The 15,678-nt window shown below is 40.1% G+C and overlaps 1 protein-coding gene across 1 annotated transcript in view; it reads right to left on the minus strand.

Annotated features, from left to right (window-relative positions):
- LOC149447857 (sphingolipid delta(4)-desaturase/C4-monooxygenase DES2-like) overlaps positions 1–5,896 on the minus strand; it is a 52,321-nt gene extending 46,425 nt beyond the window's left edge. Inside the window, exons 1-2 of the mRNA XM_089651967.1 lie at positions 5,821–5,896; positions 1,331–1,445 (exon numbers count right to left, since the gene is read on the minus strand). Of these exons, the coding sequence (XP_089508093.1) occupies positions 1,331–1,412 (82 nt within the window). The 5' untranslated portion in view covers positions 1,413–1,445; positions 5,821–5,896. The remainder of the gene's footprint in view (positions 1–1,330; positions 1,446–5,820) is intronic.
- Between the last annotated feature and the right edge of the window lie 9,782 nt (positions 5,897–15,678).

A 15,678-nucleotide genomic window follows, 5' to 3' on the forward strand; every position in this document is an offset into this window, starting at 1 on the left:
AACACCAACCATATGGTTGCTTGTCAGTTCAGTTGAAAGCGCAAACGCTTGTGACAATTATCATTCACAGCATGCCTTGAATGTAATGGTTTTGGGAAACAGATAAATCAATGGGTTTATTCCAGCTTTATTAGGTTAGTTCACTCTTACCGAAAAAACTACCTATGCAGGTAAAGGGCACCTGTAAATAAAAACAAACTGTGCAGCATTGACTAGAGTTGGAAAATTTGCTATAGGTTTAGGCCATTTACATACCTCATGGAGGCAGATTATAAAACTCCTGGACATGGCACCATCACATCCTACCATGCAGCTAGGACTTTGCTAAGACTCTCCCAGCAGTTACTGCTCACTCCCATCATAACAGTAGCAAGCTCTCAATCCCCCACACATGTATGCTTTACCATCTCCTCCACTGCAGCATCACTGAGCTCAGATCTACTGTGACAGGGGAGAGAGAACATGCAAGGGGTTTGAATTGGCTGGGAGTGTCTTAGCAATGTCCTAACAATAAGGCAGGTTTGGTTAAGGCCATCTCTGGGAGTTTTTCAGCCAGGCTTTGCAATATATATATATATAAATGGACTACACCTTTATCAAGGATATTATTTACCTTTGGTTGACCGTGCACCCTTTTTTTTCCTACAGGCACCACTTATCTGCATAGATAGTTTTTTTGGTAAAGGTGAACTAACCATATACGTTGCATGCATATCTCACCTTTACTTTAAATCACCCTTGGCCCTGGCTCGATCCTCCAATCCTCATTATTAAAGTGATTCTAAAGGCTTACATTAAAAAAATAAATTAACACCATGTCTATACTTACCTGCTCTATTGTTTTGCACAGAGCAGCCAATGGCTCCCACTGCTGTCTCAGCCAATGAGGAGAGGGAGTCCCAGTATAGCCGAGACTCCAGTGCACATCACTGGATCTAGAGGGAGCTTAGATGAGTATAAGGGGGGGCTGGCTGCACAGAAAATGTTTTTTACCTTCATGCATACAATGCATGAAGGTAAAAATCCTTGAACCTTTAACCTCTAACCACTTTAAATCTTTAATGTGATGGTTAATGTCACTGACCTAAAGAGATGATTGGATAGGTTGGAAAACTGACAACAAGTTGAGATGTGCATATAACTCTAAATCTGATAATTCCATCAACATTCTGCTTATGCACTCTTCCAACACATCCTCGGTTTGAACTGCTTGATTCATGGCAAGTTCACCTTAAAGCATGTTAATACATTATAAAAAGGTTTACTCCTCATTAGTCATTTATTTCACTGGTTATATCATGTCTCTGAAGAGCATACACAGAATACTCACCCAGAATCTCTTTCCTCCTGTCAGAATGTGGCTGGTCTGTATATACCCATTCAAAGTTATCCCTTACCACCTGGTTACCCATGGTGTAGTCACCTGTAAGGTTGAATGTTGTCACCTGTTGAATCAATTCAAAGATAAAAACAGCGATTAGTATTATTTTATATACCTCACTCCTATAACTCTACTAAATCTTTCATGTATTAACAATTACAATAAATATTGTATGCAGTAAGTTTATTTCTGTGAGGATTGGCCTTTTTATGCTGTGCTTTCACAGCTGTGTATACATTAGTGCAGCAATTCTGTTTTCTCTAAATAAAAAAATATCTACCCAAAACTGTAAATTTTTCAGTTGGGGCAGGGGCGTGCTTTCAGAACTGTAGTCATCTTTGTAGCCTCTGTGGAAAGATAAGGTTCTGCTAATCTCCCCTTATGGCTTGTTGTTCTGTTATTTCATGTTAAAATCTTAAATACCTTGATGAAGAAATGTTAAAACAAACCTGCACACATCCACCTAAAATTAGGCCCTGTACATAGCAGGCACACAACAGAAAGCGTCTCTGGAACCAACAACTGTTTCACAGAATAGTATGATACCTATATTGAGGGAACACAATACAGACTGGGCACATTTTCTAACATGTACTATTGTCAGGTGAACCATCCTGCTGCTGGTACCAATTTGCAAACAACAGGATCACTAATAGACCACTTACCTTTTCAGATGAGTCACTCCCTCATTACATGGAACAGTGAAATTCTGCAGTTTTCCAGGCAAGCGAGAGAGCATTATCATTACAGGAAGCATATCGTTTGCCTGGGCGATTCTACTGCTGGCAATACTTCGCTAACAGCAGAATCGCTGGTCTGGCATGACCCCTACTAATGTTTCTCCTAAAGGCTATTGACTGACAGGTCCCTTCCTCTGCCACAGGCAGAAGATCCTTACCCAATTATGTTTGTAAGCTATATAATGATGAGATGATATTGGTGGCAAAACTTCACAGCACTCCAACTGTACATGATAACTAGAAAAGCTACAATTTCTGGGGAAATTGTGTGAAGTGTTCTTGCCTCCACCAGTAGTCTACAACTGGAGTGGGTGGAGTAACTGGGTGGAGTGGCTTGAGTAACTGTTGTGTGGTTGGAGTGGCTGGAGTAACTGTGAAAAGGTTGGACTGGGCAGAGTAACTTTATGGAGTGGGCAGAGTAACTGTGTGGAGTGTTTGGAGTGAGTAAAGATAGTAAACATTACACTAACCAATTGATTGATCAAATTTAAAAAGTGCACATGGCAAGCTTGATAGAGTGAGAAATGCATTTCAACTTTTTATTTATATAGCACATTTAATTGCAATGGTGTTGCCCAAAGTGCTTCACAGTTACATTGAAGCATACATTTACAAAAACATTAGCAGCATTATCACCTCCAATACTCTCTACTGTAGAAATCTTATTTCCAAACCTTTAACCAGAAGCCAGCCAAACTGTCACAAATTCAAAATTAGATTTCAAATAGGGCAGAGAAGAGCGGTTAAAAACAAACTGGTCCAAATTGCTCACTTCACTGGCATCTTCAAATGGTCGTAGTTTTAAAAACTATAAATCCTACAGCAAAGAGCTTTATATTGTGAGAATCACAAGACCCAGACCTACATTTTGATGCATAGTATGTCTCTGAAATATTAAAAATGAAGGCACAGTCGCAGTTTAGATATTGCCCTTCAAATTTGAGGTGGCTAGAGTGCAGTTTCAATGAATGTCAATGGGCGGCATGAGTTGCAAACAAATGGTCATATTGTGAAAACTATCAAGACTATGGCTTAGCCATGGACATTTTTAGTGGCAGCAGCGATAGCTGAACGTTCTGATATAAGATTTGTGTAGGTGGCCTTGAAAATGAGGGAGTGATGGCAGTTTAGAAATCATGTCCTTGTCAGCTCCCACTCTAGTTTTGAACATTCCGTCATTCATTCCTATGGGACCAATTTCACAAAAAAAACGCCGATATTTCGTGAACCATTCGGCGAAACCTTCCACAAAGTAATAGCACACCAATCAGGAACAATCCGCACGTTTCGGTATATTACTGTCTATGTAGTGTAAAAACTGTGGGAGGAGTTAGGGTGGTAAATTTGGCTATAATAATAATATATATGTGAGATAACAGTAAGTGGTCTTGCCATGCAAGAACACTTAATTATAGTTCTGTAGAGAGCATACACGAACAGGCTTAACCAGCATCCAGAAAGTTTATACAAATTACCCCTTAAAATCCATCCAATCAGTCTGGCACAAGCTGTGTTCAGCAGTACAAAGCCCTAATGAAGGGGACCCTTTGAACCTCCGAAATGCATTGGCTTTTTATGATACTATAGAGTGAAAAAACAAAATCTAAAAAATTTACATGTTCCGCTTTTGACACTTTTCTCCTTACACGCCAGATACACTTAGTCTACCACAATTAAATCAATATTTTTGTTTGCTAATGCTCTTATTTACACAATTTACTACATATGAAGACCAAACTGACTTTATATTACAAATAATACAGTCGAGTTCAGACTCAAAAAGGGACACAGCAACAGGTTCCTGTAAATACTACTAGGGTCTCAAAACACTGCTGAAATCCAGAAGGACCCCCTCTTCCTTGAATTTTCTCTCATGACTTACCATACTATCAAGAAGTCCAACTGATTATGAACCTTAGGCAAAGTCTACTGGCACCTACATTGCTATGCAGGATGCCAACTTAATAGCCAAAGTCTTACTGCCAATAAATAGGGTTTCCCTAAGGAGCAATCATGTATAATGAGGCCAGTGGTCTTCATACAGTAGATAAAATAAGCATTTTTTAGGTGTTCAAGGGATGGAGAGCTGTAATATGTTAGCTAGAAGATAAAACTACATGTTTTCTAAAATCAAATATATCTGAACAACAGAGAATGTGAACAAAATCTGCATGAGGTTGTACACTGCTCAACCTCTGAGGTGAACATACAGGCAGAGGTGAACATACAGTACATCTAATTTTTTGTAGCTTAGCAGGGAATAGTTAAGTCTGATATATAGTATATACTGTACAGTATAATCAATATGTTAATGGTTTATGATACTAGCATATGGGAAGAACACATGCCATCCCAATCTTCTTTGGACAAATTAGGCATAGGGAGCTGTCACTTGCTTCTAACTGCAGGAAAAGACTTGCTCAGTTTGGTGTGTAGCAAGTGGGAATAAAAAACGTAGAAATCAACCTATTTGGACCTTGCAATTTCAAAATGCCTATTAGAGGGTATTTGGATTGGATTTCTACACTGGGTCTGTAAGACAGGTCTACTTAAAAGGGAAAGTATATTGGAGTACATATTTTGAGTTATTGTAGAGTTTATCTTAATTTTGTATTGACTTCCACATTTAAATAAGCCTTTCTGTGATATCGATTAGGATTGTAAGCTCTTATGAACAGGGCCCTCATAACGCTCTTGTGATTTATTGTAACTGTGCTGTCTTCATGTATATTGTAACGCGCTGTGCAAACTGTTGCTGCTATATAAATCCTGTATAATAATAATGCTACTATAATAGTAAACATAGAGATTTGTAGCTTAGCCACTAGAGGGTATGCTCAGTGGCTTTGTGCAACTTCTCCAAATCTAATTCCTATACTTGCATTGTGTGAAGGAGCAGTAAAAACACAGCTATTGTGTAGCACTGGCAACCAGAGCCTTCATATATGATTATGCAATGTGGATGTCCTCATGCAATATATAATTACTAATTAATACCATAGAAACAAGGTTTTTTTTTATATTACATACATCAAGATTTACATAAAACTAATTCTCTTTCATATGTACATCTTAAAAAATATAGTGAAAAACACTATACATTTCTTATTAGAGCATTCAAAGCTTAGAGAACCTGTGATTCCATTCATGGTTACCCATTACCTCTGATTTACAAGGACTCTTCTAAAGTGTACAGATTGGCTCAATAAATACCCCTGATTTTGAAATATGATAACCTTCACAATAAAATCCCTGTTTTAAAATGATCTTCAATGTACTACTTTTTGTTTTCAAACTTCCAATCGCTTTAGCTTATCTCTATAAATTAATTTTTCTATCCATTTCTTCTATTATAGTTTCTTCTAGTAATACATTACAAAATGCAAGAACACTAAAAAAGAAGCATTTTCTTACCGGATAGTAAATATTATGTCAATATAGTACTGTAGCCTAGGACACTACTGTGAGTAACTAGTTTTGGTCCTAGGAAATTTTAAATATTGGCAACTCAATTCAGATTAAAATTGGCTACACGTGATGTAACTGCACCCTAAACCCCAAGCAACCAATTTCTCGTTTGCAAAAGTTGCCAGACAGAGTATGTAACATTCTGAAAAAAACAAAGTTCTTTTAGATAAAGTCATGCAGTAAGCACAATTCCCACAAAAGTACAAAAAATGCACAGTATATGTACATTACCTGTAATATGTCCTGGTCTAGGTGCTGTGTCTCTAATTCAGAAGAGAGAAAGAAATACGAAGAGGGGAGAGTGACAAGGTGTGTGTGGCAGTGTCACCAGAGAGGGAGGACCTGTTTTACCCAAAGTCCCAAGGATACGCCCTCTGTGTCAATAGAGAAACTCTATTACAGATAAGATACCCATGTGACTACAGGTAGAACCTGTTAGCCTCTTAATCCTCTGGATACTCCCCAGCACAATGTCAAGCCCTGCAAACTGTCACCTGTTCAACCTGTTCAGCTACAAGCTGCAGGAATTCAATGAAATCAATGCACTCAGTCATGTCATGCTGCTTCTTTTTGTTCATTTCTGTACAGTACTGTGAATGGAGAGACAATTGTGCTGAAAAATGTTATCAATCAATAGTTGCCAACTGCCTAGAATTTTTTCTTGAAATGTTCCTGCCTTTTGAGGATTTAGGCAAGGAAAACAAAATTGTGTCCTTGGAAGTGTCAGTGCTTTGAAACTATTCATGGACATTGCACAAAAAAACAAAATCACTCTTTTTTGTATTTTTAGAGTATATTTGAATATTTGTTGAACCCTTTAATGCTGTGCCTCCCAGACTTTTCAGGAGTTTTGGAAGCCGGGAGGCAGGTTTTTAGATCATGTGACCGCCGTCAGTGGCTGTCACAGCAGTCACATGATCGGAAAGCTCCCAATCGCTACTAGCTTTCTGTCAGGCGCTGGTAACTGTGCTGGGAGCGTGCAGGGCACGTGCTCTCAGCATGTATTTTTACATTTGAGTATGCAAACATGCGGTCTCTCTGCATCAAGGTGCTCCCGCCGACAGGCTACATATTTGTATACTGTCAGCGAAAAATGGGTTAACAAAAAAAAAAAAAAAAAAAAAGGAAAGAAAAAGGACTACTGACAAGATTATATCTTTTATAGGCTATGGATTTTTATTCTAACTGCATGACTAACATCTTGTGAAATGAAAACATGTCTAAACCCAAGAACAAACATTTGATACATTGCAACTTACTAGTTCATAGATGTGGTAGATTCATTGGGTTCTTTTCCTTTATTTTCGCCTGGTGACCCTGCCAGTAACATACTTCCTGTTGTAGGGGTATACGCTCACTCACCATACTGTATAAATGGATGAGCAGAATTTTCACTCCAAGACATAACATAGCAGCAGGGGCGGACTGACCATTTAGCCACTCAGGCACTGCCCGAGGGCCCAGGGTCAGTATGGGCCCCAAGAGATGCCCCTGGTACCTTTCATTGGCTTTTTCATAGGCTTTTTTGGGTGTGGGCAACGATACGGGGCCCCATATCCCCTATTGCCCGGGGGCCCCATGAGTTGTCAGTCCGCCCCTGCATAGCAGGGAGATGTTCTGTGAGTCACAGATCTGGGAAGAATGCGAACTGACAATAACTAACTGCACAAGCAGAGAATGCAGGAAGTTATCACCTTACAAGGTTTCTGGTAGGATCAACAGGTATTTAATTGAACAAATATAACAAAATGCATTCTATAGTATATTTAACTGACCCAAAACAGAACAAATAGGAGAAGTTCATTGTTAGGCTTTACATACACTTCACATTATTTAAAGCCAAAACACAAGAGCTTTGAAGTGTGACCAAGTGACTGATCCACAATGACATAACGCAGGAATTTGATCACTTAAAAAGGAGAAATATAGTCAAAGCTATTTTGGCTACACTCCTCCTGGGGATCACAGGAGTGTGCTTAGTTCTGCACTCCTGTGACCGTTTTTCAGCAGACAGCGCTAAAGCCCACGGTCAGCTGACTTCACTCAGCTGGTTCAGGCTCTGAAAAGATCCCAACTAACCGCGTCTGCCCCCTCCCCAGCCCGGTGCTCCAGTGAGCGCTGGAGGCGCAGAGCAGAGAGCAGACTGACAGTCACAGTTCTCTGCTCAGAGTGGAGGAGAGATTTGAGTGATCAGCAGTGTTCAATCGCTCAATTCTCAGTGCAGAGCTGGCAGGGGACAAATGCAGCATCAGATCGATGCAGCATCCACCTAGGTAAGTATAAATCTTCATTTTTTTCAAAAGCCATATTTCTCTTTTAAAGTAGACCTTGCATGAAGTGCCTATTTAGTGTGCCCCCTCACCTTGGCTGAAACATTGCATTAAAAACTTAACAAAATACCTCAAGAGGAAAAACAATTTAAATATATTTCCCCTCCCCCGGATTCCGTAGTGCAGGAAATAATATTACCACATGGCCAACGAGATCACCAAGTAATGTAGAGTACACCAAATCTCATGAAAAGACGCTACAGCTGAGCAGGATCATCTTCTCAGTGAGATTCGGGCTACTTAACATTATAAAGGAATTATGCAGTCATGATAAGAACCAATTTGATACTATATTCTACATGAAAGTGGACTTTGCTGGAACCAAAGACCACTAACCTTGTTAAGCACTTGTTCACTCTTAATCCCATTTTATTTGTGGTTGTGATTATTGTCTATTTTGTATATTATCTTTTTCTGTAAATATTTTTCTTTCATTTCTTATTACTAAAATGATCTTTTAAAATGGTTAAACCTCATCTCTAATGCACTAAAGAATTAATCTCTTTTTGAAGAGCACTACTAGATTTTAAACCCCATTACATCCCTGTGTGGCATGACACCACGTACAGTACTGTAGAGGTCTCTTAAAAATAAGACAGTAGATATGGTGAACAGTGCGTGTTTCCATTAATACATGTGGAGGCAGTGTGTATGTACGCATGTGTAACAGTTTACCAGCGGAGACAATCCACCTTAGTTTTTATTACTGAAGATCTTCAGAAGAAAATCTCCACTCAATATCAAGTGCCTGTGTGCAAAATATGTTTGGTCTCTACAACCTGAGTTTAGAGATCATGTTTGGTAACTTCCAGTTATTTTCTCCCTTTTCTAAATCTGGGACAACTCCCAACACTTTACAGGGTAGGAAACAGGGGACCATGCTGCCAGAAGAACTTCATACAGCTGGGACATCACATTGCAAAGATTCTTAAGTAATTTAAGATTTAACACAAAAGCAGGCCCTATCTCTGCAAGGTGGACACATTACGAGTGCAGCTTGTATTGGCAGCTATGTGAGGTGATGTACCTTGAAAGAAGCCACTGAACAAATCTGAAGGGCTCCTGATGAGCAGAAGAGTTGGAACAAATGCTTTGCTTTAGTCCAGTGTTTCTCAACTCCAGTCCTCATGGACCCCCAACAGGTCATGTTTTCAGGATTTCCATTATTTTGCACAGGTGATTTGATCAGTTTCACTGCCTTAGTAATTACCACAGCTGTTTCATCTGAGGGAAATCCTGAAAACATGACCTGATGGGGGTCCATGAGGACTGGAGTTGAGAAACACTGCTTTAGTCCAAGAACAGTCCCCAGAAAGTGACTGTGACCATGGATACAGTTGCAAGAAAAAGTATGTGAACCCCTTGAGATTACGTGGAGTTTTGCATGAATTGGGCATAAAATGTGCTCTGAACGTCATCTAAGTCACAACAATAGAAGAACACAGTCTGCTGAACACAATACTACACAAACATTAGATGTTGCCATGGTTTAATTGCACATAACATGTAAACATTCACAGTGCAGGGAGGAAAAAGTATGTGAGGCCCTAGCTTAATGACTTCTCCCAGAGCTAATTGGAGCCAGGAGTGAGCCAACCTTGACTCCAATCAGTGTGATGATATTGGATGTGTTGCTGGCAGCTGTCCTGTCCTTAAAAAACACACACCTGTTTTGGGTTTACTGCTTTCAAGAAGCACTGTGATGTGAACCATGCCTCGCAGAAAAGAGCTCTCAGAAGACCTACGATCAAGAATTGTTGACTTGCATGAAGCTGGAGAGGGTTACAAAAGTATCTCCAAAAGCCTTGATGTTCATGTGTCCACGGTAAGACAGACTGTCTACAAATGGAGAAAGTTTAGCACTGTTGCTACTCTCCCTAGGCGTTGTCGTCCTGTAAAAATGACTGCAAGAGCACAGCGCAGAATGCTGCATGAGGTAAAGAAGAATCCCAGAGTGTCAGCTAAAGACCTACAGAAATCTCTGGCACATGCTAACATTTTTGTTGACACATCTACAATAAGGAAAACATTAAACAAGCATGGAGTACATGGGAAGACACCACGGAGGAAGCCATTGCTGTCCAAAAAGAATATTGCAGCACGTTTGAAGTTTGCAAAAGAGCACCTGGATGTTCCACAGCACTACTGGCAAAATATACTGTGGACAGATGAAACCAAGATTGAGTTGTTTGGGAAGAACACACAACACTATGTGTGGAGAAAAAAAAAAAAGGCACAGCACACCAACATCAAAACCTCATCCCCACTGTAAAACATGGTGGAGGGAGCATCATGGTTTGGGCTGCTTTGCTGCCTCAGGGCCTGGACGGATTGTTGTCATTGATGGGAAAATGAATTCCAGAGTTTATAAAGACATTTTGCAGGAAAACGTACGACCATCTGTCCACCAACTGAAGCTCCGCAGAGGATGGGTGATGCAACAGGACAATGACCCAAAGCATACAAGTAATCCAACAAAACAATGGCTGCAACAGCACAGAATACGCCTTCTGGAGTGGCCCTGACCTCAACCCGATTGAAATGCTGTGGCATGACCTTAAGAGAGCGATTCACACCAGACATCCCAAGAATATTGCTACACTGAAACAGTTTTGTGAAGAAGAGTGCTCCAAAAATACTCCAGATCGTTGTGCAGGTCTGATCTGCAACTACAGGAAACGTTTGGTTGAGGTTATTGCTGCCAAAGGAGGGTCAACCAGTTATTAAGTCCAAAGGTTCACATACTTTTTCCTTCCTGCACTGTGAATGTTTACATGTTATGTGCAATTAAACCATGGTAACATCTAATGTTTGTGTAGTATTATGTTCAGCAGACTGTGTTCTTCTATTGTTGTGACTTAGATGACGTTCAGAGCACATTTTATGCCCAATTCATGCAAAACTCCACGTAATCTCAAGGGGTTCACATACTTTTTCTTGCAACTGTATGTTGTGCCACACTGCTCAGATAGCACCTTAAGATTCTCCAGCGGTTTGATAAGTTAATCACAATGTAATTATTTATATATTGTTCATGCTTTTTTTTTTTTTTTTTTTAACTTGGCAGCCCCCAAAGCGAGTTGGCTTATTACCCTGGCTTTCTATATTCAAATAAATATGCGTGGACTCTTAAACGATTATTGGTGCTCCTGTTTCCTCATCTCCTAGTTTATGCTCAAGGTCACTTTCGAGACCCCCTTCATGTTTGTCCAACCGGAGCTATTATGTGGAAGACTATAGTCTTCACTCCATACTGTGGAATAATGTAATAATGGGGGATCAAGTTCCTCCCATCCAAATTGAAAACCTCTCGCAGTCTGCTGGCACATTATTTTTTTGCTGCCTGTGTCCCCATTGGATTATATCCCCCCCTTTCTTGTGTCTGTCACCGATCAATTAGGTCAGGGAAACAAGAATCTAAGAATATACATCGAAGAACAGAGACTCTGCCACACTCATTCCAAACCTATTGGAACTTTGGGGTTTTTTTTTGTTTTTTTTATACTGTCACGTCAATAAAGCCGGACACATTAAAAAAAAAGAAAAAAAGTATCCCTTGCAGTGCGGTTGTGCCCACACTGCAAGAATTAAATACCCAATTTTGTCTAGGCAGGAAAATAAACCATTTTATATACCTGATCTTCCACTCACCCATGATTCACTCCCACTGCAAGGGATCGTTCCTTATTTTCCCAGTTAGATTTTAAAATAGGTTTGGTTTAAATCCCTTGAATCTTCCTTTAATTTTCTGTAATTTCTTAAATTTCTTTCATTACAAAAATTGAATAGCTGTATTCCAGATTACTTTATAAAAACAAGGGAGGATGCTTAAACAAAATTATCAGATGGCAAAAGAGACTTAGATGGGAAATATTCTATATCTTTACTTTATCACAGCTTTGTGTTGCCTGGCTGTGGTTATTCTTGCTATTACGACATATATGTGAACAGATTGCTGTAGGTCTATGCAATGTGTACTTTGTGAGTGTGGTTAGGAACCACTGACCTAGATACTATACTTGTATGGTTTGTTAGAGGAGTTTGCTGTGCCTCACATCAGTCTAGCAGTGCACTTAGGTGAAATCAATGCTGGGGGAATTTTAGCACATAGTGTATGAAATCATGGGATTGTCATCTGTGTATGTGTCACTGACTCTTACTCATCCAGAGACTGTCACCGATCACTTTTGCTCTTCAGGAAGTTAAATGGGGCTCACAGTTCATTCAAAACTCTTAGTTTGTGTTTGAGTTTGCATTTTTCCTCAACGCACTATACCACACCTCAAAGCAGTGCTGTGATGTAAACAGGGCCCACAGAATACAAATATCTTCTATGTTCCCTAGCGGTAAGCCTGCATTGCTCTGTGCAGATTAACACAGGTCTCCACATTTGATGTGAACTTACTCCAAGTCCCACATGCATATTGGCATATTGCCCTCTTTAATTTTTTTATTCCAGTAACCTTGGCCCATCAGGTAGATTTTTTAAAAATAAAGAAACTAGTAAAAAGGGGCAAGGCATATCAAACATGCTTCCAATTTTAACCTGCTGAACAGACCCGAATTTCAATCCACATACGGCTTGCATAACTTTGTGAAGATCCCCACACATTTACTTCTTTGAATTCTGTAACATGTATTCAATATGCCCTGTTCACAGAGCCTGCCTTCTGAACTACAAAAGGTGCTCAGAGGATGAGTTTCAGGAGGAGGAGTCAGTACAGGAATCACTGCTTGCAGAAAGCAAGGTGCCATGGGATATATAGTCCTTACAAATCAAAAGTAAACCAAAGGAATGAGCAGAGAACAAGCTGCAAAGCATGCAGGGATCCAGAAGGTGTAGAAACAGATGGCCATCAGACAGGCAGACCTTATCATGTAAGGAGATTTTTTAAGTAAGCTTATTTTGGATTGTCAAAAATGAATATCGTATGCAAGGTTATTATAATGCTATTAGAAAATGAAAGTGTATGCTGTGATCTTAGATTTCCATTAACCTTCAACGTATATGAAATTGTATCCATATTCACATATCAAGGTATTCAGTTTTCAGTGGATACCTTGATAATTCTGGACTACAAATTGGAATGGTAACTACTAGTCCACCAAGATTGGAAGTACATAGGATTGTGAACACTAAATGGACCAATGTCCTGCTTATAGACCTGTGCTAAAATATTCAGGTGTCCAGACTGGGATAAAAAAAAAAAAAAAAAAAAAAAGAATTGTACAGTGATGGCCAAAAATGTTGGTACCCCTTGTGGGAACTCGCTTCAAAGTGTTTTAAACGAAAGTTCAAAACAGAAGTTTCCCACACAGGGGTATCGATCATCCACAAAACAACGGTTCAGCCTCCTGGCTTATACTCAGCTTGCTGTCTGTCTCCTGCAGACTTCTTCCCAAAAATATGGCACTTGCACACTGCTGGCCTCTAGCACACAGCTAGTCTCTAGCAGCCCCTTGCTGCTTTTGGCTTCCACCTCTCCTAGGTGAAGCCCACCTGACTTCCAGGCAGTGACCTCCCGTCTTCCAAGTGGAGCCCTCCTGACTCCTAGCTGCCGGGGTGGAGCCCTGCTGACTCCTAGCTGCCGGGGTGGAGCCCTGAACCCTGGTCCTGACCCTACAAAAGAGCCGTGCACACCTGTGCAATCAGTGTAATGGCCATTCCCAAAACCTGGTCCCAGGATTGGAGATTTCATCCCTCCCAGATCTCTTTGAAATCTCCCGGCTCCAGATCCCAAAACAGACCTTACAAACAAAGGAGGAAAGTGAAAAGCCACTTTCCTCCGTATCAAACACTTACCCTGGAGCCCCTCAACCTGCCTTGTTGAGAATCCTGGGTGACAGATCGCCACACTGTCACACCCTGTATATCTGTGAGATAATGCACTCCTTTGCTCAGAAAATTACAAATGTTTAGGCATTTTTATGTTTATTTGTTTTGTTTGTATTGGTATGGTACAAAAAAGTAGAGAAACAAAAAGCCAAAAGTAACCTGAGGAAGCCCAAATTCCTTTGGGAGAATGTGCTGCGGACAGACTAAACAAAATTACAGATTTTTGGTAAAGCCCATCATTCTACTGTTTTCAGAAAATGAAATGAGGCCTTTAAAGAAAAGAATACAGTCCCTACAGTCACACATGGTGGAGGTTCACTGATGTTTTGGGGTTGCTTTGCTGCTTCAGGCACTGGATGTCTTGACCATGTGCAAGGCATTATGAAATCTAAAAAGACTACCGAAGAATTCTGGGTTGCAATGTAGGGCCCAGTGTCAGAAAGTTGGGTCTCTGTCAGAGCTCATGGGTCTTACAGCAGGACAATGACCCAAAGCACATGAAAAAGCACCCAGAAATGGTTTAAGACAAAGCACTGGAGAGTACTGAACTGGCCAACAATGAGTCCAGATCTCAATTCCATAGAGCACCTGAGGAGAGATCTCAATACAGCAGTTGGGAAAAGGAATCCTTCCAATCTGAGAGACCTCTAGCAGTTGGCAAAAGAAGAGTGGTGTAAGAAACTCACTGATGGCTACAGGAAGTGATTTATATCAGGTATTTTATCCAAGGGGTGTGCTACCTGGAGTTTTGCATGGAAAGTGTCAAGATTTGGCCTTTTGTTTCTCCACTTTTTTTGCATCATACCAATACAAACAAAAGAAATAAACATGAGAATACCTAAACATTTGTAATTGCAACGATTTTCTGGGTGGTGCATTATCTGACAAAAATGCAGGGGTGCCAATATTTTTGGCCATGACTGTATATCATAAGTGGATGTGTTCATTCATTATCATATATGGCAATTCCTGAGGTGTACAGACTGGAACTAAATACTGAATAGATTAATATCTTGTATACATACTGTACCTTTCTCAATATTCAAGTGCCCAGATTGGTATAAAATATGAACATGATATTAGGTTATTATATATTGGTCCTGTGCATACAGTTCAATGGAAAGTGCATGGAGAGATAAAGTCAAATTAAAAATGCATTGGTGTTCAAAAAGAAATGCTGCCAATTCATAGTGATGCTGATCCCTTGAAACAATACAAAACAGAGGGAGTATCTACCTCAGGTGTGAAAATAGGTTTATGTGAGAGGTGTGGGTGCAATTTAGGGTGTTTCTCTCTTTTATTCATCAAAACACAGTGTTCTAATAGGGTCGTTTAGCATAGCAATGAACACAAATGTATTTCCTCCACCAAGCTATTTTGTCACACAGCTCTATCTATTGCTCCTTAGGACAGAGCTGCTGGAGTCTCAGCTTTTCTGCAGAACTGGTTCCTTCGATCTCCAGACTGGCCCTGCTGTCTACACACATACTCATACAGAGTGGCATTTGCTTAGTTCAGACACATTGGCCTGTTCAGACATAGACAACCTGTGTCACTTCACAACCGCCAACTCCTTAAGACCTTGTCCATCTTCTAGGCCATTAATGAACTGGACAAACGCTCTCCATGTGTCAGGCTTCAAGCTGCTCTCACAGCAAATAAAAGTAATGACTGATTACAGAATACTGTATTCTAGGCAACACCCACCTGTCTCCAATCAGTTTCATACTTGTTCGGGGACACTTTCACTGCTGAAACATCTGCATTTTCACGCAGTGACAGACCGTCCATCCATCTGTCCGAATATGTACAGGAATTTTATAATAACCTCCTACAACTGCCTACATCTTTGGATCTATTGATAATTTTGTGCCTGGTTTTGGAGTTATTAGCAGGAAACAGCCTTGTTATTTTGATACAATG

This window comes from Staurois parvus, unplaced genomic scaffold (genome assembly GCF_062004578.1).
Source record: "Staurois parvus isolate SC_StPar_1 unplaced genomic scaffold, SC_StPar_1.0 ptg000668l, whole genome shotgun sequence".
NCBI lineage: Eukaryota > Metazoa > Chordata > Amphibia > Anura > Ranidae > Staurois > Staurois parvus.